Source organism: Strix aluco, chromosome 25 (assembly GCF_031877795.1).
Source record: "Strix aluco isolate bStrAlu1 chromosome 25, bStrAlu1.hap1, whole genome shotgun sequence".
Lineage (NCBI taxonomy): Eukaryota > Metazoa > Chordata > Aves > Strigiformes > Strigidae > Strix > Strix aluco.
Genome location: NC_133955.1, coordinates 3,239,016 through 3,264,513, shown reverse-complemented (window position 1 = coordinate 3,264,513; position 25,498 = coordinate 3,239,016). Strand labels below are relative to the sequence as shown.

The following is a 25,498-nucleotide window of genomic DNA, read 5'->3' as shown; positions in this document are numbered from 1 at the left end:
CCTTATCCTTGAGGGGGACCCTCCCAGTGTGCCTTGGGGTCCCCTAGTCCTGGGAAAGACATAGGCCCCCCCTTGACCCCCCAGTCTGCATGGGGGGGGGACACACATGAGGCCTCCTTTGCACCCCCCAAGCTCCATGTAGTCCCCTTTATCTTCGGGGGGGGGGGGGTAAACCCTGCCTTGCAGCCCCCTGGACTGCATGGGGGTCCCCCTGGCTTTGGGGAGCAGGGGTCCCCCAGTCCGCATGACAGACCTCCTTATCCTGGGGGGCATGGGTCCCTCTGTGACCCCCCCCCCCAAGCTGCAAAAGGGTCCCCCCCTTTCAGCCCCCCTAAGCTGCATGGGGGTCTCATTATCCTGAGGGGCATAGCCCCCCCCTTGGGCCTGTGGTCTCCACGGAGGGTCCCCCTTATCCTGGGGGGGACATGGGGGGAATGGCTTCCCCCCTCCCCTATTACCCCCCCAGGAGTCACTCCCACAAAATGGGGGGTCCCCACAGGCCCCCCCCCACCCTTCCCAGCACCCCCACAGCAGCTCAATGCACCCCACGCAAGAGCCATGCAAGGGGGCAGCCCCCCCCGATTTATTCTGCAGGGGAGGGGGCTGGGAGCTCGGGGGGGGGGCTCGGGGCGGGGGGGGCACCCCGCTCACTCCTTGGTGCTGCACCACTTCGCCGTGCGCCAGAAAACGGGGGTCTTCAGGAAGCGCCCCGACTTCATGTAGGCAGAGATCTTCTCCAGCGCCTGCGGGGGGGAGACGGGACAGGGACACCGGGGTGTCAGGGATGGGGATGGGGACACTGGGGTGACAGGGATGGGGACACCGGGGTGTCAGGGATGGGGATGGGGACACTGGGGTGACAGGGATGGGGACACTGGGGTGTCAGGGATGGGGACGGGGACACTGGGGTGACAGGGATGGGGACACCGGGGTGTCAGGGATGGGGACGGGGACACTGGGGTGACAGGGATGGGGACACTGGGGTGTCAGGGATGGGGATGGGGACACTGGGGTGACAGGGATGGGGACACCGGGGTGTCAGGGATGGGGACGGGGACACTGGGGTGACAGGGATGGGGACACTGGGGTGTCAGGGATGGGGATGGGGACACTGGGGTGACAGGGATGGGGACACCAGGGTGTCAGGGATGGGGATGGGGGCACTGGGGTGACAGGGATGGGGATACTGGGGTGTCAGGGATGGGGATGGGGACACTGGGGTGACGGGGATGGGGACACTGGGGTGACAGGGATGGGGACACTGGGGTGTCAGGGATGGGGACACTGGGGTGTCAGGGATGGGGATGGGGACACTGGAGTGACAGGAATGGGGGCACCGGGGTGTCAGGGATGAGGGCAATGGGGTGTCAGGAATGGGGACACTGGGGTGTTCAGGGATGGGGACACTGGGGTGACAGGAATGGGGACAGGGACATCAAGGTGTCAGGGGTGGCCATGGAGATGGGGACACCAGGGTGTCAGGGATGGGGATGGGGGCACCAGGGTGTTGGGAACAGGGATGGGGACAGGGACACTGGGGTGTCAGGAATGGGGACAGGGACTTTGGGGTGTCAGGGGTGGTGACAGAGATGGGGACACCGGGGTGACAGGGATGGGGACACTGGGGATTCAAGGATATGGAGGGGGCTGTGGACACCAAGGTATCGGGGATGGGGCTGGGGGACACTGAGGTGCCAGGGGTGGGACCAGGGACACCGAAGTGTCAGGGACAGGGCCGGTGGCACCGGGGTGTCCCCAGGTGTCCCCCCTCACCTCGAAGCGCTGCAGGAACTGGCCCAGGTTGCCCTGCAGCTCGGGGCACTCGGGGGCGAACATGCGGTGCAGGTCCAGCACGTCGTAGGCCAAAAAATCCACGAAGGTGAGCTGGGAGGGGGGGGTCGACAAGGGGGGGAGGGGTCAGCCCTCACAGCGACCCCCCCCTAAAACCCCCAGCACCCCCCATTTACCTTCTGCCCCGCAAACCACGGCCGGGAGCCCAGGAACCGCGACAGCTCCCGCAGCTTCTTCGGCACCTGCTCCAGGTACGCCGCCTTCAGCTTCTCCTACACGGGGGGGGGCACAGAGTTGGGGTGAGGGTTTCCCCCCCCCCCCCCCCTCCAGCCCCCCCAGCACCCAGGGGCATCACCCCCTGACTGCACCCAGGCATGGGGTGCACCCCGACGCACTCCCTGTGCTGCCTGTGGTTTGATTCCCCTTGTCCCCATGTCCCCAAAGTTGGGGATGAGACTCCCCGGGGGGGGGGGTCCTTTCCCCTGTGCCCCCCCCCGCCATGGGGGTACTCACGAAGTCGGGGCTGTAGCAGAGCTGGGCGAAGCTCCTACTCAAGTCCACGAGCTGGTTCTGCAGCACGTCCACGCGCCACAGCTCCTCCTCTGTCTCACCGCCTGCAGGAGATGGGGGGGGGGGACGTCAGCCCCCACCCTGGGGACCCCCCCCCCCTCCCCAAATCACTCACCCATGTTGTGCTTGCGGGCGATGTAGCGCAGGATGGCGTTGCTCTGCGTCAGCTTGGTGGGGCCGTCGATGAGATAAGGTAGCTGCGGGAAGGGGGGGGGGTCAGCCCCGGTGCCCCCCCAGCCCCCTCCCCACACCCCCCCCCCCATTCCCCATCCACCACCTACATTGGGGAAGTCGAGGCCCAGTTTCTCCTTCTCGTTGGTCCAGTCACTCGGGTCAAAGTCAGGGGCTGGAGGGGCGGGGGGGCAGAGAGTTGGAGGGGGGGGGGGCTCCACCAGACCCCCCCCATCCCCACTCATCCCACCCACAGCAAATTCACGGGTGGAGCGGGGTGCACAGTGGGGGGGTCCCCGCTCTGCTCCAGGGGCAGCCACGTGTGCCCCCACCTTCCCCCCCCCCTCTCCGGGTAGATAAAGGAGGACCTTGAGCAGGGGCCAAGGTCCAGGGCAGGGTGGGGGGCAGAGGTGCCCCCCCCACACCTGGGCAGGAGGAGGATGGGGGGGGGGGGGGGGGGGGCAAGAGGACAGGCTGCACTTTCACCCTGAGAAGTGTTGCGGGGGGCAGGGGGGGTGTGATTCTCCTTTGGCAGGTTTCTGATCCAGGACAAAGTGGGGTGAGGAGGGTCCCGGAGGGGATGGACGGACATGGAGGGGGGGGGACACCCCACTTGCCCCCCTCACCTGGGCCGGGGCAGTACTGCCGCTCCTGGTAGGGCGTCCCCGTGTACTCCAGCAGCAGGCGGATGGCGTGGGCCAGCTGGGGGGGGGACACACACAGCACCCACTTTTTGGCACCCACCAACCCCCCACCTTGCGCTCCCCACCCCCCCAGGATCCCCCCACCGTGGAACCCCCCCATTTCTCCCCCCCCCCCCAGTGAGGCATTGCCACCCACCTCCCCCCCATCCCCACTCACCCCACGGATGTCCCAGTACCCCAATATCAGCACCATGGTGGCACCCAGCTGCGGCTCTGCGGGGACACGGACGTGGACTGGGACGGAGGGGCTGACCCCCCCCACCCAGCACCCTCCCCTTTCCCCTCCCCGCTCCCGTGACCGGGCGCAGGCAGGGTGCCAGGGCATCTCGCTGGGCCCGTGGCCAGCGCTGGGGCTGCCACTCGCCGCTCAGGAGCAGCCCCAGGCACCCACCAACCCGGGGGGACACCCCGTCCCCAAAGCCAAGCCACGGGGGCAGGGGGGTGTCCCTACGGCGGCAATCTGGGGGGGGCCACCCTCTTGCTGCCTCAGTTTCCCTCTGGGACTGCGATACCTCCCCCCCACCACGCTTAAATCTCAGCGTTTTACTTAAATACTTTATTTTTCATGCTTGGTTGCTTGGTTGGTTTTTTTGTTTTTTAACTTTTTTTTTTTTTTTTTGTAGTCGCCATCATGTTTTCCTGGGAGCGTTGGCCGCCGGCTCCGGACCACGGGGGGAGACAGGACCAGGATGGCGGGGGGGACACGGGGTAACGCCCCACCGGGAAGGGAGAAGCCTCATCCAGCCCGATCCGGGCCACAAACAGCTCCTGGGAGCGTGGGGGACAGGGACACACGTCATCTCAGCCCCTTTGCCTTCCTCCCTGCAGTGACGAGGAGGATGGACCATCCTCCACCGGGCACCGTCCCCTCCAGCCAGGACCCCGTGTCCCCACCGATGTGGCACCCCCGTGGGAGGGTGCGAGACAGCCCGGGTTTGGGTTCCTGGGGTGCGGCGTGGCGTGTCCCCGTGTGTCCCCACGGGGCGAGAAAGTGGACGGAGAGAGGGGCAGGTGTTTAAAAAGCATCAGGACCCGGGCCCTGCTCCCGGGCTGGGTCCCCTACAACGACCCCATGCCTGGCACCGATGTCCCCTGACCTGTCACCATGGCCTGAGCCCGGGAGGTGAAGCCAGGACCCCCCCGGCTGTGCCTGCACTCATGTCACCTCCTGTAGCCTCGTCCCCATGCCACCAAGCCTGGCAAGGAGACACCCGTTAAAGAAAAAAAAAAAAAAAAAAACAAAAAACGGACAAAAAAACCAAACAAACAAAAAAAAAAAAACAAAAAAAACAAGAAACGGAGAGAACCCAGCAGACCCCGACCGCCACGGTGGCACCGGCGGGGCGCTGGGGACAGCAGCGGGGAGCGTCCCCTGCCCAGGGCGGGAGGTAGCAGGAGGGGGACGGCGGCAAAGCCCTGGAGGGATGCGGGGTGACAGAGGGGTCCCCACCGGAGCCCGGGGAGGTGGCGGGGGGTGGAATCAGTGGGTGCCCAGGGTGGAGGTGATGGTGAGAGCGTCCTCCTCCTGGATGGTCTCCAGCTCCTCGGTCTGCACCGCCTGGGTGATGAGGGTCAGCTCCTGGCACAGCGTCTCGAAGCGGTAGCTCACGCGGATGTCGGGGACGTTGGTACGACGGATGTCGTTGCCCTCCGGACCCTCCTTCAGGTAGTGGGGACCCAGCCAGTAGCTCTTCACCTGGGGAGAAGAGCAAGGAGAAGCTCCCACAGCTGCCTCACAGAATCCCAGAACCATCCAGGTTGGAAAAGCCCTTGAAGCTCCTCCAGCCCAACCATGAACCTCACCCTGACCGTTCCCAACTCCACCAGATCCCTCAGCGCTGGGTCAACCCGACTCTTCAACCCCTCCAGGGATGGGGACTCCCCCCCTGCCCTGGGCAGCCCATTCCAACGCCCAACAACCCCTTCTGCAAAGAAATCCTTCCTAAGAGCCAGTCTGACCCTGCCCTGGCGCAGCTTGAGGCCATTCCCTCTTGGCCTGGCGCTGGGTCCTTGGCTCAAGAGACTCCTCCCCCCTCTCTGCACCCTCCTTTCAGGGAGTTGCAGAGGGCCAGGAGGTCTCCCCTCAGCCTCCTCTTCTCCAGACTAAACCCCCCCAGTTCCCTCAGCCGCTCCCCATCAGACCTGTGCTCCAGACCCTGCACCAGTCTTGCACCCTTGGGTGCTGCCAGCGCCCACTGCAGGGGGCTGGGGGGGGTCCTGGGGGGCGTTACCTTGTGTGAGAAGCCGCTCATCAGGACGCTGTTGCGGGCCAGCTCACACATGTCGCAGGAGCTGAGCTTCCAGACCTGGGTGGCGATGCTGTACTCCTCCATCAGCGGCTCCTGGCGGGGGGGACGACACTCAGCACCCACCCATGGGCCACCCCTCAAGAGAGGATGGGGGTCGCCAGCTTCTCCCACCCTCTCTGGACCATCAGCACCCATGGGCATCGCCTCGCTGCCGGCCACCACCAACCCTTGTCCCATCACCGTGGCTTGGCTGGTGGCCACCCTGTAGCCATTTTTAGGGGCAGGGGGGGTGGCCTGTGAACCCCCCCACCCTCACAACCACTCACCTTGGTGAAGTGAAACTGCAGGGGGTCGTCGGTGGAGAGGGAGACCATGAGCCCCCGCGAGAGGTACTCGGGCAGGGGGTTGCGGTGGTAGCTGAGGAAGAGGCTGTTGTTGCTCAGCGGGGACATGGCGATGCCGATCTGTGCCAGGTAGTAGAGGTACTGCAGGACGGGGGCCTGGCAGGGGGGGACAGCAGAGTGAGGATGGGGAGGGCCCCCAGCCACATCCCCAGCGCCCACGGGCACCCCCATCCCCTCTCACCTTGCGGAGCAGCAAGCCATGGGAGATGTTCTCCGAGACCATGAAGCCCGAGACGAGGTGATGGATGGGACCGGCCTCGCCACAGTGCGGGCGCAGGACGAAGGTGTGGAAACCTCTCTTCCTGCAACGGGGGGGCTGCCTGTCATCATCTGACCCCCCCCAAGACCCTCCCAGGAGGCACCGGGGACCCCGAGGTGTCCTTACCGTCGGAGGTGGTTGAGTACCGTCATGTTGGCGTACATGTAGTACAGGTAGTAGGAGTAGGGGGGGTTGTCCTCCTCCACCCAGTTGCCCGGCAAGGGGCTGTCCAGGTTGAAGATGTGATGCTCTGGTTTGGATTCATCATCCACGCTGTCGAAGCCATCCACCTGCGGCAGAGACAACCCCGGGGTGGGATGGTCACCCCTCCAGTAGATCTCCCCCACCCCGGGTCCAAGTTAGGGTGTCACCGGTGTCCCCCCATGTCAACCCCCCCTGGGGAGCAGGACGTGGTGTGCTCACGTGCTCCAGGAAGAGGTGCAGCTCCGGGTGTTGGGCGGGGTGGACGGTGGCCTCGTAGAGGGGCAGGAAGATGTTCTCCAGCATCTCCTGGAAGTTGGCCAACTGCTTCTTCGTCCTGTAGACATCGCTGCAGGGAGACAGACCCCACTCAGAGCCGGCTGTCCCACCCCACCCGACCCCACCCCACCCATCACTGGGGTGTCCTTGGTCTCCCCACCCAGGACACGGCCCCGGTTGAGGGTATCTGCCCCCCCCCTCCCCATTACTCACAAGAGCCGGGGCACCTGCACGAGCCAGCGGACGTTGTTGGAGTGGACGCGGTGGTTGACGGCCCAGCGGGCCAGCTTGTCCCACTCGTCCCGGGAGCGGCCGTAGATGGAGAGCCGCAGCTCGGCGTTTTGGTACTTGCTCTCCTCCAGGTCAGACATCACCTCCTGCCGGCGAGGGGTGTGTGTCACCCCTCGGCCACCGGGAAGCGGCATGTGGGTGGCATTGCCACCACGGGCATCGGTGGGAGGGAGATGTCACCCATCAGGGCCGCTCACCTTGATGATGTGGGCAAAGTACTTCCCCGAGACGCGGTTGTCCGTCTTGATGAAGATCTCCCGCAGGATGGACTCGCCGATGGGGTTGTACTTGGCGTTGAACTTGTCGAAGCGGTGGAAGGTGTTGCGGTCCTGGCAGGGGGACGCAGATGTGAGCTGAGACCCCCTCGTCACCCCAGAGCCACCACAATATCCCTATCCAGAGCCACCAGCATCCCCCACCCCACCCTGGGACAACCCCCTGAAGAAGATCCGCCACCCCTGAGGGCCCCGTGCCTCTCCAGGATTTGGGGGTGTCCCCCGTACCGCGTGGACATCCAGCGTGTCCACGCTCAGGTCGTAGGCGGTGAGGTTCATCGTCTCGAAGACCTCCTTGAGCGTCTGCTCCTTGCCCTTCTCCACGTGGACGATTTCATCCAGGTGCTTCTTCATGGCCCGCTTGATGAAGCGCAGGAGATGCTTCTGGTTCATGCAGGACGAGGCGTGGATGTGGGTGTCCACCTGCACGGCCAGAGGTGCTGCTCAAGCCCCGAGAGCCTCCACAAGCTCCTTGGCCAAGCCAAGACCCCCCCCCCGCCCCCACCATGAGCTGGCAGGTACCTTGCGGATATTGTAGAAGTCGCGGTGGGGCACCTTCTTCTGGGCCGCCAGCTCCTTCATCTCGTTGAGCAGAACGTGCATCTGGAACTTGGAGCTCAGGTACTGCAGCCGGCGGTAGCAGAAGGATTTGCTGCCCGAGGCGGGGAGGGGGCATCAGTTTGGGGGTGTTAGGGAGGGAGAACATCCAGTCCCAAAAGGGCTGATGCCCACCAGGATGAGGGGACGCAGGTCCCGACTCTTGGACCCCTCTCCCTGTGCATGGTGACCATGAGCAAGGACGGACACACGGATGTGGGAGCTGCACCATGTGTTATAGCCACCGCCATGTCACAGAATCCCAGAATCACTCAGGTTGGAAAAGCCCCTCGGGATCATCGAGTCCAACCCTCAGCCCGACTCTACAAAGTTCTCCCCTACCCCACATCCCCCCACAGCTCATCCAAACGGCCCCTAAACACACCCAGGGATGGGGACTCCACCCCCTGCCTGGGCAGCCTATTCCACTCTCTGACCACTCTTTCGGGAAAACATTTGTTCCTCATGTCCAGTCTGAACCTCCCCTGTTGCAGTTTCAAGCCGTTCCCTCTTGTTCTGTCACTAATTCCCTGGGAGAAGAGACCAGCACCAACCTCTCCACAACGTCCTTTCAGGGAGCTGTAGAGAGTGATGAGTCTCCCCTCACCTTCTCCTCCTCACACTGAACAGTCCCAGCTCCTTCAATGGCTCCTCACAGGATTTATTCTCCAGGCCCTTCCCCAGCTCGTTGCCCTCCTCTGCCCTCGCTCCAGCCCCTCGAGATCTCTCTCGGATTGAGGTGCCCAAACCTGGACACAACCCTCCAGGTGTGGCCTCACCAGTGCAGAGCACAGGGGGACTGTCACCTCCCTGCTTCTGCTGGTCACACTATTTCTAACACAAGCCAGGATGCCGTTGGCTTTCTTGGCCACCTGGGCACACTGCTGGCTCCTGGTCAGCTGCTCGTCAATGAGAACCCCCAGACCCTTCTCTTCCACACAGCTCCAGCCACACCTCCCCGAGCCTGTAGCCATGCAGGGGGTTGTTGTGGCCCAAGTGCAGGACCTGGCACTTGTCCTCGGGTGCTGTCCCCAAGGCTCTGTGTCCCCCCACCCCACCCCAGGACACCCCCATAGCGGGACCCTTCTCCTTACATGGGCCCGTTGATGATCAAAGCCATGAGGAAATTCATGTCGGCGATGAACTCCTGCAGGTCGGGGTACGGCAGGTCCAGCTCCGTGCTCCTGGAGTGGGGGGGGACAGAGGTGGGTCACATACAGGGACCCCCCCGCCAACACCCTACGCCCCCCACTGCAGCCCCCTGGCAAACTCATCACACCAGTGAGCAACCGCCCTTCTCACGACTGACTTGTCGGTGAGGTCCTGCTTGGTGTAGACGTGCACCACGCCGTCCACCATCTTCAGCCCGAAGCCCAGATCAGCCGGCATGGTCTGGGGGTCCCACGTCTCGTAGGGGTGCTGCTCTGCGAACGGGGGGTGCACGGGGGCATCTACGGCCGGGAGACACCCACCAAGACATACATCATCGAATGGCTCCCCCAAAACCCAGCGTGGAGAGCCCAGCACCCCGCGCTCACCGGCGGCCACGGGGGTCTCGGGCACCTCCTCGTAGCCGCGGGTCTCCAGGGGTTTCTCCGAGAGCTCCTGCAGGTACCGGGCTGTGGTTTTACAGAAACTCTGCAGCGACAAACCCATGTACTTTTCCCGCAGGAACAACGCCTTCACCACACTCTTGGCTGCATCCAGAAGGTCCGTGAAGGGCACCTGGGGAGGGGGGACACCAAAAAGGCCATTGAATGAGTCGAGCGTGTCCAGAGAAGGGCAACGGAGCTGGTGCAGGGTCTGGAGCACAGGTCTGATGGGGAGCGGCTGAGGGAACTGGGGGGGTTTAGTGTGGAGAAGAGGAGGCTGAGGGGAGACCTCCTGGCCCTCTGCAACTCCCTGAAAGGAGGGTGCAGAGAGGGGGGATGAGTCTCTTGAGCCAAGGACCCAGCGCCAGGACAAGAGGGAATGGCCTCAAGCTGCGCCAGGGCAGGGTCAGACTGGCTCTTAGGAAGGATTTCTTTGCAGAAGGGGTTGTTGGGCGTTGGAATGGGCTGCCCAGGGCAGGGGGGGAGTCCCCATCCCTGGAGGGGTTGAAGAGTCGGGTTGACCCAGCGCTGAGGGATCTGGTGGAGTTGGGAACGGTCAGGGTGAGGTTCATGGTTGGGCTGGAGGAGCTTCAAGGGCTTTTCCAACCTGGATGATTCTGGGATTCTGTGATTTTGTGAAAATAAAGCAACCCCGAAGACCCTCGCCTGGTCCCAGTGGGTGGGGGGGTGGTTGAGGGGGGGGCTCACCCCGCACTTCTCCTCCCCAGAGATGGTGACTCGCTGGAACTCCCGCTCCAGCAGCGCCTCCCGCTCCTTGGGGACATGGTCCACCAGGTCCTCGCTCTGCTCCTTGAAGAGCCTGTGGGGACAGACGGTGGCTGGTGAGATGGTGACACGGTCTGTCCCCATCCCAGTGTCCTTGTGTCCCCCCCCCATAATTGCCGGGAGCAGCACCAGCACCTGCCCCCGGGACTGTGTCCAGCCCCACGGGTGGCAGGAGGGTGATGATGTCCCCAGGGATGTCACCACCCTGTCGGGGCAGCCAGGGGCCACCCACGTCCCCACAGACAGTGGTTTGTGTCCCCCCCCCCACCAGACACACCCCTCAGCCCCACACGAGCACAACGAAAAGTTGCGGGGGCGGGGGGGGGGGGAGGACAGAGAACGAAATAACTCGTGACAGAGACAACTCCCAAGCGGAGACAGGAGGGAGGAGGACACGCAGCATCACACCCCCCCATCCAGGGGGGTGACAGGGCCAGGATGGGGTCCTGTGCCACCAGCGGGGCTGGGACCCCCCATGTCACCCCAAATCCCCCCCCTTAACCCCCTCCCTGGGTGCATTAACCCCTTCAGTGCCAGCGAGAGCGGATGGGTGGGGACCTTTCAGCTCTGTGTTTGGGGGATTGGCGGGGGGGGGGCGGGTTAGAGCAGGGCCGGGGGGGGTCCCCGATACCCCACCCCGTGTCCCCGGCTGGTGGCACCGAGCCGGACACTCACTGTAAGTCCGTGGCACTGTCAATTTTCAAGAAGTCCTGTTTGGCTCTGAGCAAAATGTCGGGCTCGAGTCTGGGGACAAGCAGGCAGCGACGGGGCAGGGTGGGGAGGGGTTGGGGGGGGGGGGACAGTCAGGGTGGGGGAGAGGAGAGAGGGGCCGGGGAGAGAAAACACCCCGTTAATGCCGAAAACAACAAAAAACACACAGAAACCAGAAAAACTGAATTAAAAAAAGGGACACCAAGCGCAACACCCACGGGAGAGAGGACACAGAGCTGGCACAGAGGACCGACAGCCCCGCCCCGGGGGCACCCGGGGAGGGGGGGGGGGGTGGGTGGCCCGTCCCCATGCGGGGATCCCCGTCCCGTGGTGGGGGGGAGACACGACGACTCCCCCCACCCCCAGCTTACTTGACGTCCTGGCTGATCTGGCGTTCGAGGCGCTGCCGCCGCTCCTCCAGCTGCTCGATGGGACTCTCCTCCGGGAACTCGTAGGGCGCCGTCCGCATCTCGCTCTCGGCCAGCGAGCGGCAGAACAGCTCCTGCCCGGATCATCCCTGTCACGAGCTGTGCCCGGTCTCAGCCCGCAGGGTTGGGAGGGGAACGGTCACGGGGGTGGGGGGGGGGGACACGGTATCTGTGTGTGTCCCCAGACTAAGCTGGAAAGGTGAGGGAGGAGGGTTTGGGGGGGTGGGTGGGAGAGGATGGGAGGGGAAAGGATGGAGGTGAGACCCCCCCCACCACCACACCCACCCCCGAGACCTGGCAAACTCGGTGCACGGGACCCACCTCCGCGATTTCCTTGTATTTGCCGTCCATGGAGGTGCGCAGGTCCACGGGGAAATGCTTCAGGCAATGGGGGGTCCCGGGCAGGGAACGCGCTGACTGCAGGGGCCGGGACCCCGGCCCAGCCCGCAACTCTGCAGACACCGGTATGGTGTGAGCTGGGGCGGGGGGGGGCCCTGACCCCCCCTCCCGGGCAGGGAGGGGTTAATCAGCCCTTCCACAGCCCCCACCCGCCCCCCCCCCAGGAACTGGGATCCTGGTCCCCGATGTGGTGATGGGGAAACTGAGGCAGCTCAAGGGGAGGAGGGACCCCCCCCACCCCTCTACCCCCTCCCTCTGCTGTACTGAGGGTCCCCAGCGGGGCTGGGTGGGGGGGGGATAAGAAGCCAGAAGCGTTAGTGAACGAGGGGCTCAGAGATGGGGGGGGCAGGACCCCCCCAGCATGGTGGGAGGGCAGGATGCTGGGGTATCCCCCCCACACACTCCCCCCTCCCACCCCTTCTCTCAGCCAGGCTGCTCCATCCACCCTCTTTGCCCCCCCCCCCCAACACCAGCACTGCCCCCCCACATCCTCCTGCCCCCTCCTCAATCCAGCACAAAAGGCACAACCAGGGGGGGGCACCCCCAAACTGGGAGGGTTGAGAAGCAACGCCCCCCCCCCCCCCCCCCCCGCCTTCCCCAGCAAACAAACCCCATCACCCCGACCCCCCCAGAGCATCCCTGGCTCCTGCCTGTGCTGGGGGCGGTTTCCCACCCCCCCCCCCCCCCCCATACCTGGCCCGCGGAGTGCAGGGAGGGGGGGCAGTGTGTGTTGGGGGGGGGGAGGGGAACCCGACCTGACTCCCCCAGCACCCCCCCCAGCGTCACAGCACCCCTACTGGTTAAACTGGGGCCACCAGTAAGAGCCCCCACCCACCCAGCACAGCTTGGGGGGGTGAACCCCGGCATCCTGGCCCCCTCCAAGGAGCCCCCCCACCCCATTTGCCCCCCATAGTGCATCCTCCCTGCGTCACCCAAACTGGAATGGGCCCATTGCTGAGGTTTGGGGTGGGGAAACTGAGGCACGTTGCGCTGGGCTGGGGGCGCTTCTTCCCTGCCCACCCCCCCCCCCCCCCCGGCGCACACGCGTGTGCGAGAGCGTTTCAGGCGGAGCCACCCTCTCCCCCCGCCTCAGTCTCCCCACCACCCAGGTACCTGGGGGTGCCCACCCGCGGCGGGCAGCGGTGGCAGCTGGGGGCACCCGGGGCAGGGATGGCACCAGTGTCACCCAGGATGTGCCTCACCCAGGGCACGACTGGCACACGGTGACACCCAAGGGTGCCCCGTGTCACCGGGATATGCCCATCGCCCTGTGCCACCCACTCGGGACACGCCTGCCACCCTGGTGCCACCCACAGCCTCGGGCAGCCCCGGTGGCACCTCAGCAGCAGCAGCGACAGCTGGGTGCCAGCTGCAAGGTGCCACCTCGCCCCCCCTGTGCCACCGTCACCCCGTGCCACCGTCACCCTGTGCCACCATCATCCCATGCCACCATCACCCCGTGCCACCATCACTCTGTGCCACTGTCATCCTGTGCCACTGTCACCCCGTGCCACCGACACCCCATGCCACTATCACCCCGTGCCACTGTCACCCTGTGCCACCATCATCCCATGCCACCGTCACCCCGTGCCACCGTCACCCCGTGCCACTGTCATCCTGTGCCACCATCATCCCATGCCACCGTCACTCCGTGCCACCGTCACCCCGTGCCACCGTCACTCCGTGCCACTGTCACCCTGTGCCACTGTCATCCTGTGCCACTGTCATCCTGTGCCACCGTCACCCCATGCCACTGTCACCCCGTGCCACCATCACTCTGTGCCACCATCACTCTGTGCCACCATCACCCCGTGCCACCGACACCCTGTGCCACCGTCACCCCCAGACGAGACCACCCCCAGGATGACACGTGAAGTCGCTCCCCCCCCCCCTAACACCAGCACCCCGACCCCCCGCGGGGGTCCCACCACCCCGCAGCCCCCCCAGCCCCAGCTCTTCCCCCCCCCCCCCCTCCTCCTCCTCAGCACACACCACCCGCTGCGCCACTGCTCCGCCGCAGAGGCCCCCCCCCACCCCGCCCCGCGCTGCCGGGGAGGAGGAGGAGGAGGAGGAGGAAGAGGAGGGGTGAGGGGGGGGCACACACAGGACACCCCAACACCACTGGCCCCCCTCAGCCCCCGGCGGCGGGAGGGGCCCGCTGAGCAGCCCAGACGCCACGGTGATGGGCGCGTCACCCCAAAGCACCCCCCCCCCCCAATAAATACAGACAGATTGAAGCCCCCCCCCTCCTTTAGCACCCACATCAGCCCCCCCACCTCCCCCCCCTCCACCGCAGCATCGCCCCTTCGGGCTTGCCGTGACCAGCGGCCTGGACCACCCCGTGGGCTACCGGCACGGTGCCGGGGGGTGCTGGGAGTTGGGGCGGGGGGGGGGGGCGGGTCAGCCCCAGCCGTGGTGGCGGGGTCGTTGGCGGGGGGGTGGGGTGGGGGGGGCTCACCTGCGGGGCTGGGGGCCTGCAGGCTGCCCCGCTTCTTGAAGGGGCACTTGGCCGGGGCGGCCGAGGCCATGGCGGCTCCTGGGGTGACGGGGGTGGCGATGGTGGTGGCGATGGTGGTGGCGAGGGACAGGGGGAGGGTGACGGGCGCGGGGGTGGCGGCGGCGGCGGCGGGGGGGGCCCCGCGGGGACTCTTACGGCAGCAGGGCGGCAGGGCCGGGCGATGGCTGCCGCTCCCTCCCCTGGTTGATGATTGATGCAGGAAACCCGGGGCTGGACCAAAGTCCCCGGCGGAGCCCGGCCGGAAGCCGCGGCCGAGGAAGAGGATGGGGCGGGAGGAGGATGTGGCCGAGGAGGAGGAGGAGGAGGAGGAGGAAGAAGGTTGTCGGAGCAACCAGCCCTGCTGCGGCGCTGGGCGAAGGGCGGGGGGGGGGGGGTTCGCTCCGGCACGGGTGCTGTGCGCCCTGGGGATGCGGTGCTGAGCTCCCCGCTCCCCGCTGGGGACAGCCGTGCCCCCCCCCCCCCGGCATGCACCGTACACCCCCCCGTCCAGGAGGGGCGTTCACCCCCCCGAGAGATGGTATTGACCCCCCCCAAAATGGCAGCGGCACCTCCAGCAACAGGGTATCACCCCCCCCCCCCCCCAAGACAGGCATTGCCCCCCCCCACCCCCCCAAGACAGGGTGTTATTCCCCGCCCCCCCGCAGAGACAGGCATCATCCCCGTCAGAGTCGGGGTACCGCGGCCCCCCCCCCCGGCAGCAGCTCCGTACCCCCCGCCACACCCGGGACGGGCACCCCCCTCCCCAGGGTGGGCGCTGCGCCCCCCAGCACGGACCATCACCCCCCCCCTTAGACATTGTACCCCCCCAAAAAGAGCCTGTACCCCCCAAAATAGGGCATCACCCCCCCCCGAGGGGGGTGGGGTACCGCACCCCAAAAGAGGGGACTCACACTCCATCACCAGCCCCCTCCCCGATCCTGCAAGGGGGGGCCGGGGGGCCTCAGCATGTCCCCGTGGGGTAACAGCACAGGGCGTGACCCCCACAGCCCCCCCCAACCCCCCCTTACCCGCCAGCCAAGTTGGAGGCACCATCATACAGGGGACCCCCCCCCCCTCACCCCAGAAGCAGGACCCAGCTGTGGGGGTGTCGGGGGTGTCACATCCTTGCGCGTGTGTCCCCGATCCCCGCGTGTCCCTACCTGCGCCGGTGGCCCCCGGTGCCGCGGCCTGGAGGGACGGGGATGGGTTCGGGTGGGTGCTGGGGAGGCGTTTGGGTGGGTGCGGGGCTGTGTCCCCACCGAGCACCCGGGCGAGTCCCCTAATCCTGCACCGGAGCGGGGGGGTATTTTTAGCCACTGCTGGAGCGGAGGGAATGTCACCCGCCAGGGCCTGTCCCCCCCCCCCCGTGTCCCCCACCCCATCCCGCTGTCCCACAGAGGGGGAAAAGGGGACAACGAGGTGACACCACCCATCAGGGCCACCTCTGTGCCAGGCTGGGGGGGGCACAACAGCCATGGGGGAGGGGAGGGACAGTGGGGACCCCCAGCCTGAGGTGTGGGCTATGGGCAAAAGCTGTGTCCCCTCCCCAGCACCGTCCGTCCCCTCCCTGTGACACCGGGTGGGGGAGTTGGTATTTTAATTGGACCCCCTTCATTAGCGCCGAGTTCATTAGAGGCTCAGAAGGGGCTTTGTGTCCGCGGGGACAGCGGGGACAGACTGTCCCCACTCCACGGTGGCTGGCAGGGATGGCGCGGGGGGGGAGCTTGAGGGGGGACACGCCAGGTGGGATATGGGGACACCAGTAAGGGGACATAAAGATCCCAGTGACCCTGTGGGGTGCAGGGATTTAGGGGATCTTAAACCCAAACACCGGGGACCTGCAGCACCTTTGGGGGGACCTGACACCCCAACCTGGGGCTACCGGTGTGTCCCCCCCCAAGGGGTCACCTCTGCACCCAAAATCAGCCCTGGCAGGATGGGGTGGGAGCACCCACCTGCCCCCCGGGGTGTGGGGGGACGCTGTGGTCCTGCTGGCCTGGGGGACGGGTGCTGGGCTGGGGAGGGGGGTGCTGAGCCCAGGGGGAGGAGGAGGAGGAGGAAGGCTGAGCGCACGATCCCATTAAAGAGCTTAGGCAGCAGGAGGGCGAGGGGCAGCACCCAGCAGGGCAGGATTAGGGGGGCTCGTTACCCACCCGGGGTAATTAGCTCCCTTTCCTCCACAGGAGGAATCCCCCAGTGCCCCCGTCCCCCCTGCCACCACCCCCGCAGCACCCAGGGACCCCCCGGGTGGGGGGGACACAAGCTGGGGGCTGACCCCATCCCCAGTGCCAACCCAGCACATGGGGGGACACAGCCCACGGACTCGGGGGGGTGCCCCAAACCCCCTCCTGAGCCATCCCGGGGGACACAGGGTGTCCCCATCCCCCGCGGGCAGAGGGTGTCACACCGCCTGCCCCCTTACGTAAAGCCCCGTGCCCACCTCCCCGAGATGCTCCGTCTTTCCCCCCCCCCCAGTGAGCCCTAATCTTTGCCATCTTGGGCTAATTGGATTTTCTGGGTCACATGGTGAGATAAAAAGTCCCCAAATCCCGCCGTCCAAAAAAATCAGGTTATCCATGGGGAATTAAGGGAGACAGCGGGGGGCAGCCGGCTCGCAAAGACCCACCGAGCTCTGCCTGCTGCGGGGCACCCCCATATCGGGCCGGCGGGTACCCGGCTCGGCCTTTTGGGGCTCCTCTTTCTCCCCCCCATTGCCCACCGCCCGCCCTCGGGGTGCGCGCGCCGGGGAGAGCTGGAAGCGCCTGGGGACCTAGAGGAGCTCGAGGCGTTCGAGGAGGAAGAGGAGACCATGGGGAGCGGGGCCAGCGCGGAGGACAAGGAGATGGCCAAGAGGTCCAAGGAGCTGGAGAAGAAGCTCCAGGAGGATGCGGATAAAGAGGCCAAGACGGTCAAGTTGCTGTTGCTTGGTAAGGGTGGAGGGGAGGGATGTCCCCGGGAGGAAGAGCAGGAATTGTCCCCTGTCCCCACCCGGCATGGGGGACCCCCTTGATGCTGGGGGGGATGTGGCTGCTGGGGATGGGCAGGGGGGAAAAGCAGCCAGGGAGAGGGGACAGGGATGAGGACAAGGACAGGGAGTCCCCAACCCCATCTGCCTTTCTTCGTTTCCCTGCAGCTCATTAGCCCTCATTAGCCTGATGAGCTGCCCTTAGGGAGCAGAGGTTGTCCCACCAGCTGGGTGGGTGGCCCCCAGGGTTGTGCCTGGGTGGTATCAGCCCTTGGTGGCCACAAGACGGGTGAAGGGGACAGCGTGGGGACAGGACACTGGGTCCCACCTGGGCCAGGCTGCGACACATCCCACGGGGGTCAGTGACACCCCGGGGAGCTCCTGCCACCAGCACCCCCAAACCCTGTCGCTGGGTGCAGGGTGGGAAGGGACAGTCCCTCAGGGGACCCTCCTGCACCCCACTCGGGCAGTGGGGTGACCCCATGGGGAGGCATCGGGGACCCGCAGGGCAGAGACTGGCGGCAGGGGCTTATCCAGGTGGGGGGGCCGGGGTCAAGGCGATTAGCACCCTAATTCTAAGCAGCTTCCTGTGCTGCCCTAAGCTGCTTACAGCACCGAAGCCATCGCCGGTGATGCCCGCGGCGGGCGGGAGGTGTGGCACCCCGGGGACCGGCAGCCCAATGGGTCCCCACCACCCCTGGGGGTCCCTGAGGTGCGGCCTGGCTCTGGGTGCAAGAGGTGGCGTGGGGATGGTGGCACTGGGGGGAGGAGGATGGGCTGGGGGGCTGGTCAGGGGGGAGTGAAGCAGGAGGGGGAGCGGCTGAGTGTGCCCATCACTGTGGCATCAGGCCTGCGGTCTGTCCCACCCTGGGCAGCACTAAGGTTCCCCCCACCCTTTCCAGGGGCTGGAGAGTCGGGCAAGAGCACCATCGTGAAGCAGATGAAGTGAGTACGGCCCAAAGCACCCATATTGCGGGGTGGGGGGACACACACACCCCAGAATGAGCCCTGCAGAGGGGGTGACAGCACCCCGGTCACCCCACCGTGTCATGCAGGTGGTGGCACCCTGCTGATTCCCAGGGTGGGGTGATACTGGGAGGAGACAGAGGGGCACCCCAGGGTGCCCCAGCTTGAAGCTGAGGCCACTGTGGGGCCCCCCCCCGCCCCATCCCCAGGATCATCCACCAGGATGGCTACACGCAGGAGGAGTGCATGGAGTTCAAGGCCATCATCTACGGCAACATCCTGCAGTCCATCCTGGCCATCATCCGCGCCATGACCACGCTGGGCATCGACTACGCCGAGTCGTCCTGCGTGGTCAGTCCCCACCCCCCTGCGATGTGGGGCTGCTGAACCCCCAGAACCGGGGTCCGTAGTGGCCTTGTGCTGCACCTGCCCCCCGCCCCCAGCCCCCTGCTCAACGCTGGGGGGGCTTTTTGGGGGACCACGAGTGGGATGGTGGCAGCGGGTCCCTCTTGCAGGACAATGGCCGACAGCTCTTCAACCTGGCCGACTCCATCGAGGAGGGCACCATGCCCCCCGAGCTGGTCGACTGCATCAAGAAGCTGTGGAAGGACGGGGGGGTGCAGGCTTGCTTCGACCGAGCCGCCGAGTACCAGCTCAACGACTCGGCCGCGTAGTGAGTGGGGTCACCAGCCAGGGGGGAGGGGGGGGACACACACAGAGATGTGCCTGGGGACACCCCCCCCCAGCTGCTCGTTGCCATTTCCCACCCAATGTGGCAAAATCAATCCCCTCCCTGCTCCTGGGAACACCCTGAGGCCACCGTCCTCCATCCCGTCGGTGTCACTGGGCTGCAGCCCCCCCCCCCACTGTCCCCGTCCCCAATGTCCCTGCAGCCCCCCCCCAGCTCCCCCCAGGGATTGTGCTGCCTCAGAGTCCCAGCATTTGGCTCAAGCTCCCCCATCCATCCCCAAAAAGCCTTGGGGGCGGGGGGGGGGGGGGGAATGGGCAGGTCACATCCCGTCCCGTCCCCCCCAGTTACCTGAACCAGCTGGACAGGATCACGGCCCCCAACTACCTCCCCAATGAGCAGGACGTGCTGCGGTCCCGAGTGAAGACCACGGGCATCATCGAGACCAAATTCTCTGTCAAAGACCTGAATTTCAGGTGGGTGAGCCCCCCCCCCCCCCCCCCCCCATGATCAGCCCCCACAGTGGGGAGGGGATTTGGGGTGAACCTGATGCTCCAGGGACCCCCAATCCCCCCTGGACCAGGGATGGTCGGTCACTGCATCCCTGACCCCGCTGAGGACGGGGTGCTGAGACCATCACTGGGGGGGGGGGAGGATGACAAGACTAGATGTGTCACCCCCCCACACCCCATCTTTGTCCCCTCCCCAGGATGTTTGACGTGGGAGGGCAGAGATCGGAGCGCAAGAAGTGGATCCACTGCTTCGAGGGGGTGACGTGCATCATCTTCTGCGGGGCGCTGAGCGCCTACGACATGGTGCTGGTGGAGGACGACGAAGTGGTGGGTCGGGGTCCCAGAGGTGCCCGGCTATAGCTGGGAGGGGGAGGAGCCGGGTCACAAAGGGAAGGGGACCAACACTCTGTGCCATCGGATGCTCTGGGTGATCCGGGAAAGGAGTAGGAGAGGCAGGATGGAGCTGGCTCCCACCCAGTTGCACCCAGTAAACGTGTCAGCGCTTACTCTGGGGCACGAGCAGCCCAACCGAGCCAAAACACAGGTCGTGGGTCTGCCCCCGCCCCGCTGCCCTCGAGGAAACACCCACCCCCCCGCGTCCTTCCAAGCAGCCGAGGGCAAAGCAGCTCCCAACCAAGGAGCCTCCATCCCACTGGGAAATGCTTCCAGATGCGGGAAAACCTCCCGAGCAAACCCAAAGGAGCCGGACCCAGCCCAGGAGGGGAGGAAGAGGTGCCAACCGCTCTCAGTGAAGGCAAATCTCCCCCAGAGGCACCTCTTGCCTCGCTGGGCCCTCCCAGGTGGGCAGAAAAGCAGCAGGAAGGGGCAGCTTTTGCCCTCCTGGCAAGCGGCAGCGGGGGGAAGGACGGCACAAGGTCATGAAGCAACATGCTCCGGGTGCGCGGTGAGGGATGCGCCGGCACCAGGGGAAAGCAGCTTCGAGGGAGGAGGTCGGGAGAGGAGCAACATGACGGCCCCAAAACGGGTCATTTCTTGGAAGAAATGAGGGGTGAAGACGAGCAGTGCAGAAGCAGAAGCAGGCTGTCTTCTCCCTTAGCCCGGGGGACTGGGGCAAAGCGTCCTCGCTGGTATCTCTGACAGCGACCGACCCCACGGATGCTCCCTGGTGCTTTGGGGTCCAAAAAACCTTTGCTGGGAGCTGGATTGGGGCCCGACACACCTGGGGCTTGCCCAGGCTGGGCAGGAGCGCGCAGCCCTTCCTCAGCCCTAAAGCTGCAGCCTAAGGCACGTGGGGGAAGGACAGAGCATCGTTCCCATCGAAGCCCCCAGGAGAGGCTGTAACGCTTCCCCCACGCAGGATGGGGCAGGATTTGGCCAAAGCTCTGGTTTTTTGGCTCTTCAGCCCCGCTCGCTGAAGCCGGACAGAAAAGCTGCTGCAATGGGAAGCTGGACAAGGCAAAACCGTCCCTGTGACCCCTACAGAACCTACCTGCTGCCATACAAAGGTGGAGGAGACCCACCTTCCATCAGCAAAACTGCAAAAGCCCCCAGTCAGACTTTGCTCCAGCTGGGTGGAGCCACTTCTACCCGAGCATGCCCCTGCAGCAAACTAGAAACTGCAAGTCTGCTTTAAAACTGGAACTTTTCCTTTTTCCTGCTCCTTTCCGAAGCTCCAGGTAACAGCTGGGGGCTGTGGTCCGGCAAGAGCATCCCGCAGCACGGCCTGGATGCTGTCCCCATCCCTGAGCACCTTCCAGCAGGGCTGCGAGGTTTTCCCGGATAGTTTTCCCACCTTAAGCCTTTATTTCTGAGCATCCCAGAAGCTGCCAGGAGGGATCAGAGCATGGCGCTGCCCAGAGCTGCTTAACACCACTCCCCACCCTGAGCATCACCTGGATTTTGCAGATGACACCCAGTTGGGTGGGAGTGTTGGTCTGCTCGAGGGTAGGGAGGCTCTGCAGAGAGACCTGGCCAGGCTGGAGCGATGGGCTGAGCCCAACTGGGGGAGTTTCACTAAGGCCAAATGCCGGGTGCTGCCCTTGGGCCACAACAACCCCCAGCAGCGCTACAGGCTTGGGGAGGAGTGGCTGGAGAGCTGCCAGTCAGAGAGGGACCTGGGGGTGTTGATTGACAGCCGGCTGAACAGGAGCCAGCAGTGTGCCCAGGTGGCCAAGAAGGCCAATGGCATCCTGGCTTGTACCAGCACCAGCGTGGCCAGCAGGGACAGGGAAGGGATCTGACCCCTGTGCTCGGCACTGGTGAGGCCGCCCCTCGATGAGTGGGTTCAGTTTTGGGCCCCTCACTCCAAAAAGGCCATTGAATGACTCGAGCGTGTCCAGAGAAGGGCAACGGAGCTGGTGCAGGGTCTGGAGCACAGGTCTGATGGGGAGCGGCTGAGGGAACTGGGGGGGTTTAGTCTGGAGAAGAGGAGGCTGAGGGGAGACCTCATGGCCCTCTGCAACTCCCTGAAAGGAGGGTGCAGAGAGGGGGGAGGAGTCTCTTGAGCCAAGGACCCAGCGCCAGGACAAGAGGGAATGGCCTCAAGCTGCGCCAGGGCAGGGTCAGACTGGCTCTTAGGAAGGATTTCTTTGCAGAAGGGGTTGTTGGGCGTTGGAATGGGCTGCCCAGGGCAGGGGGGGAGTCCCCATCCCTGGAGGGGTTGAAGAGTCGGGTTGACCCAGCGCTGAGGGATCTGGTGGAGTTGGGAACGGTCAGTGCTGGGTTAACGGTTGGACTGGATGATCTTCAAGGTCCCTTCCAACCGAGATGATTCTGTGATTCTGTGATTTACTCGGGTCGCTGGCGCCGCGGCGCGGGGGCTTTTTGGATGGGCGAGAGGGACACTCGGTGCAGGCAGGGGACAGGCAGCAGAGCCAATTTGCTGCTGCGGCAAACGGGAGCATCCCCGGCAGCACGGGGAAAAGCTCTCGTCTCAGGAACTTGGGGGGGTTTGGGGGGCTGCAACAGCCAAAAGGTGCCAACGAGCTTGTTTGCTTGCAGAACCGCATGCACGAATCCCTGCACCTATTCAACAGTATATGCAACCACAAGTTCTTCGCCGCCACGTCCATCATCCTCTTCCTCAACAAGAAGGACCTTTTTGAGCAAAAGATCAAGAAAGTCCACCTCAGCATTTGCTTCCCAGATTACGACGGTGAGTTGGTTCATTCCCCCTCCCTGAGACCCCCCAGACCACAGTCTCCGGCGGGGAACCGCGTGGTCCTGACACAGACACGGCATCTCGGGTTCTGCTGGGGTCGAGTCGAGTCCCTGGAGGTAGGAGCAGAGGAGAGGACAGATGTGGCCTCGGGAAGGTGTTTAGAAGGATTGAAATGGGATAAAATGGCTTTTTTTTAAAGTGCTTTGCTAGGCGCTGTTGCCACCCAGCCCTTCTCCCCCTCCTCTTCCTCCTCTGGAGAGAAATTTCAGCTCTAGCTCTTAAAAACAAGCCTTAAGCTCCTCGCCCCAGCTCTGATGATCATCTCCCATGGCAGCAGCTCAGCAGCAGCTTCGTTTCCTCCCTCCGCAGGTCCCAACACATTTGAAGATGCAGGAAATTACATCAAGACCCAGTTCCTTGATCTCAACATGCGAAAGGACGTGAAGGAGATCTACAGCCACATGACCTGTGCCACAGACACGCAGAATGTCAAATTTGTCTTCGACGCCGTCACGGATGTCATCATCAAAGAGAACCTCAAGGACTGCGGCCTCTTCTGAGCATCTGGGTGGCAGGTACCTGAGAAACAGTTGTTTAACCACAAAAAAAGGGCTGGGGAAGGGGAGGGGGGATGGGGGTGCAGCAGAGTCTGCTCCATCCTGCTCTGCAGGGTGATGGGACGTGGGTGCCCCCAGGCTTTGCCATCAAACAGGGTCTGGAAATCCCAGCCTGCAGAGCAGGGGAGGGGAGGATGAGCTGGGATGAGCGAGGACCAGGGGGTTTGGGGTCCCACCAGCCCTGGGGGAGGGCAGCATCCCCCTGCAGACCTCTGGGGGGGGGATCCAATTCCCATCCCACAGCAGCGTGGGCTCAGCCCAGTTGTTACGTTGAACTCGCGTCGCCAGAGCGCTTCACTTGCGTGCGGAGAGAGAGGAAAACAGCAGATTGTAGCCCAAATTATGCACCTGAGCAAGATCAAATCATTTTATCTCGGGGCCTCCTGTTGCCACAACAGGGTCAGTGGTGCCGTGTTGGTTTGCAGCCCGGCCGGGGAGGCTGTCACGCAGCCTTGGCCCCGTGGGGACAACCCGAGTGACACTCAAGTGCAGCAGGGAGATGGCACGGGAATCCCAGGCCGTGCTCTGCTGCAGCTGGCCTTTTAGCTCGTCACCGTGAAGGTTTAATTAGGATTTATAACCCTAATTCTTACACCTGCGTTTGCCCGCTAGCCTGAGCAGCGGTGGGAACTCCTTCCCCTCTCCCCGCTTTCTGAGCAGCTCCCAACCACCAGCTTCGACGCTTTGTTCTTCAGGGAACCTCCAGCGTTTCCCTTGTCCCTGAACATTAATAGAGAAGCAAGAAAAAAAAAAAAAAATAAAGCAGGCAGGCAGCTTCCCTGCAGGCAGAGGCAGGCTGCGGCAGGACGGGGGGTGCAGCCTTGGCCGCCAGCTCTGCATTGTGCTGTGAACAAAGCTGCTTTCTAAGCAGAGCACTCGGCAGCCTTTGAGTGTGAACCCGCTTCTAGCACCAAGGAAAATATAAATACTGTGTGCCACGGCAGCACAGGAGGCCCTGCCTGCTCCCGAGGTTGCAGGCAGCAGCAAGAGCTGGAGGGGTTGATCAGCGAGGGAATACAAGTGCAACGCTCCAGGCTTCTTGTGCCGTGCCTGGGTCAGAGGATTTTAGGGCAATGAAGTTTTTTTTCCATCACCCAGTTCGGTGCAATGAAAAGTTGCTTGTCTAAAACCACCCTGCCTGCGCTTACAACCGTGGCTGCGTTGTTTGAAAGCCTTTAACCCCCTCTTCTTTCTTCCTTCCTGCTAGAAAAGACTTCAGTTTCACAGCGCCGTTCTGCTGAGCAGAGCCAAAAGGATGAACCAAAAAATAAAAGTTACTCGGAGCCCACTTTTTCTACGACCTGCCCAACCACGCCACCTCCTTTCAAGCCCAAAATAGGATGGGGCTGAAGCTGAACTTCCAGCTCCCTTTTGTGGCCATTTCCTCTTTTTTTTTTTTAAAAAAAAAAAAAAAAGAAAACCTCGCGCTCTGCAGTGCCTGAAAGGCAGCGTTTATAAATGAGATCTGGAGTGGTTTGACACCAAAGAGCACACGGTCCCTGGTACACCTGCCAGAAAAATTAGTATGAAAGCATCGTCCCCCGGCGCAGGCGGGCAGGGCAGCGTGCTCGGGGAGAGGCAGCAGAGAGGGCCGGGCACTCCTCCCCTCTGCAGCCCCTTTCTTCCCTTTTATCAAAGCGGAATTCATCGAAGCAGGAGTTTCGGGGGAAGGTGGAGGCTGGGTGAGCTGTGAGTCACGCCTGGGACCCAACCTGTCCTTTGGCAGGAGAAATAAGGGGGGTTTTGTGCCCTAAGAGCTGAATTTCTCCCCAAAGCACAGCCCAGGATGGAGCCGAGGGTGGGCAAGCAGAGGCAGGAGCAGGCAGGAGCACGTGCAGGAGGGTCTGGGGGAGGCAAGCACGCCTACAGAAATGGGCTGGAGAAAGAGGAAATGGTTACTTGAAAGATTTTCATTCAGCTGTTTAGAGCTGTATTTGCTCTCTACTGTTTGTAAATAAATCTGTAGATGCGTCCTGTATCCTCGCACTGTTTACTGCAGAGATCACACACGCAGCTTCGTTTAACTGTAGGAAAAACAAAATAAAGAAATAGGCATGACACGGCTGTCTATCATTTCTCCCACTTGGATTTCTCCGTGATGACTGTTCCTAAGCCCCGTTCCTGTGCCCGAGAGCTTGGATCGAGGATTATTTGACATTCCCTGCATTCATTCCGCACTCGGATCTCCCACCAAGATCAACCAGGGGAGTGAGGCCACCACCAGCCTCCTGGGCAGCAGGAGGTGCCCGGGGCCACTGTGAACCACAAAACCTTCCCGACCAAAGCCCCCTGCCAGCCGGGCAGGATTTGCAGCCACAACAACCCCCTGCATGGCTACAGGCTCGGGGAGGTGTGGCTGGAGCTGTGTGGAAGAGAAGGATCTGGGGGTTCTCATTGACAAGCAGCTGACCATGAGCCAGCAGTG

The 25,498-nt window shown here is 64.0% G+C and overlaps 3 protein-coding genes across 9 annotated transcripts; 1 reads left to right on the top strand and 2 right to left on the bottom strand.

Annotated features, from left to right (window-relative positions):
* Positions 1-554: 554 nt before the first annotated feature.
* On the bottom strand, positions 555-3,498 carry LOC141934529 (glutathione S-transferase 2-like). 2 transcript variants are annotated; one of them, XM_074850047.1, is made up of 8 exons: positions 3,394-3,498; positions 3,159-3,234; positions 2,643-2,707; positions 2,477-2,558; positions 2,305-2,405; positions 1,968-2,063; positions 1,774-1,884; positions 555-743 (listed from the first exon to the last, which is right to left on the bottom strand). In XM_074850047.1, exons 1-8 carry the CDS (start codon positions 3,427-3,429, stop codon positions 648-650), a joined length of 663 nt encoding a protein of 220 aa, XP_074706148.1. In that variant the 5' UTR covers positions 3,430-3,498; the 3' UTR covers positions 555-647. The 2 variants fall into 2 exon arrangements, with proteins under 2 accessions (XP_074706148.1, XP_074706149.1); XM_074850048.1 differs by lacking the exon at positions 555-743 and adding an exon at positions 1,315-1,686.
* A 279-nt stretch (positions 3,499-3,777) lies between these two features.
* AMPD2 (adenosine monophosphate deaminase 2) lies at positions 3,778-15,454 on the bottom strand. Of its 5 annotated transcripts, XM_074850285.1 has the most exons (18): positions 14,166-14,356; positions 11,630-11,760; positions 11,252-11,382; positions 10,845-10,913; positions 10,092-10,203; positions 9,330-9,516; positions 9,101-9,242; positions 8,886-8,975; positions 7,717-7,846; positions 7,423-7,617; positions 7,117-7,248; positions 6,842-7,005; positions 6,572-6,698; positions 6,275-6,438; positions 6,071-6,191; positions 5,812-5,985; positions 5,468-5,578; positions 3,778-4,932 (listed from the first exon to the last, which is right to left on the bottom strand). In XM_074850285.1, the coding sequence occupies exons 1-18, from the start codon at positions 14,233-14,235 to the stop codon at positions 4,717-4,719; spliced, it is 2,466 nt and encodes an 821-aa protein (XP_074706386.1). In that variant the 5' UTR covers positions 14,236-14,356; the 3' UTR covers positions 3,778-4,716. The 5 variants fall into 5 exon arrangements, with proteins under 5 accessions (XP_074706386.1, XP_074706387.1, XP_074706388.1 ...); XM_074850286.1 differs by lacking the exon at positions 14,166-14,356 and adding an exon at positions 15,365-15,454 and having other exon boundaries at positions 9,101-9,516; XM_074850287.1 differs by lacking the exon at positions 14,166-14,356 and adding an exon at positions 14,361-14,412 and having other exon boundaries at positions 9,101-9,516.
* Positions 15,455-16,311: 857 nt separating this feature from the next.
* Positions 16,312-25,048, top strand: GNAT2 (G protein subunit alpha transducin 2). Of its 2 annotated transcripts, none has more exons than XM_074850304.1 (9): positions 16,312-17,131; positions 18,072-18,114; positions 18,345-18,486; positions 18,651-18,808; positions 19,171-19,299; positions 19,533-19,662; positions 22,297-22,450; positions 22,826-23,031; positions 24,281-25,048. In XM_074850304.1, exons 1-8 carry the CDS (start codon positions 17,014-17,016, stop codon positions 23,014-23,016), a joined length of 1,065 nt encoding a protein of 354 aa, XP_074706405.1. In that variant the 5' UTR covers positions 16,312-17,013; the 3' UTR covers positions 23,017-23,031; positions 24,281-25,048. The 2 variants fall into 2 exon arrangements, with proteins under 2 accessions (XP_074706405.1, XP_074706406.1); XM_074850305.1 differs by lacking the exon at positions 16,312-17,131 and adding an exon at positions 17,865-17,907.
* Positions 25,049-25,498: the final 450 nt, after the last annotated feature.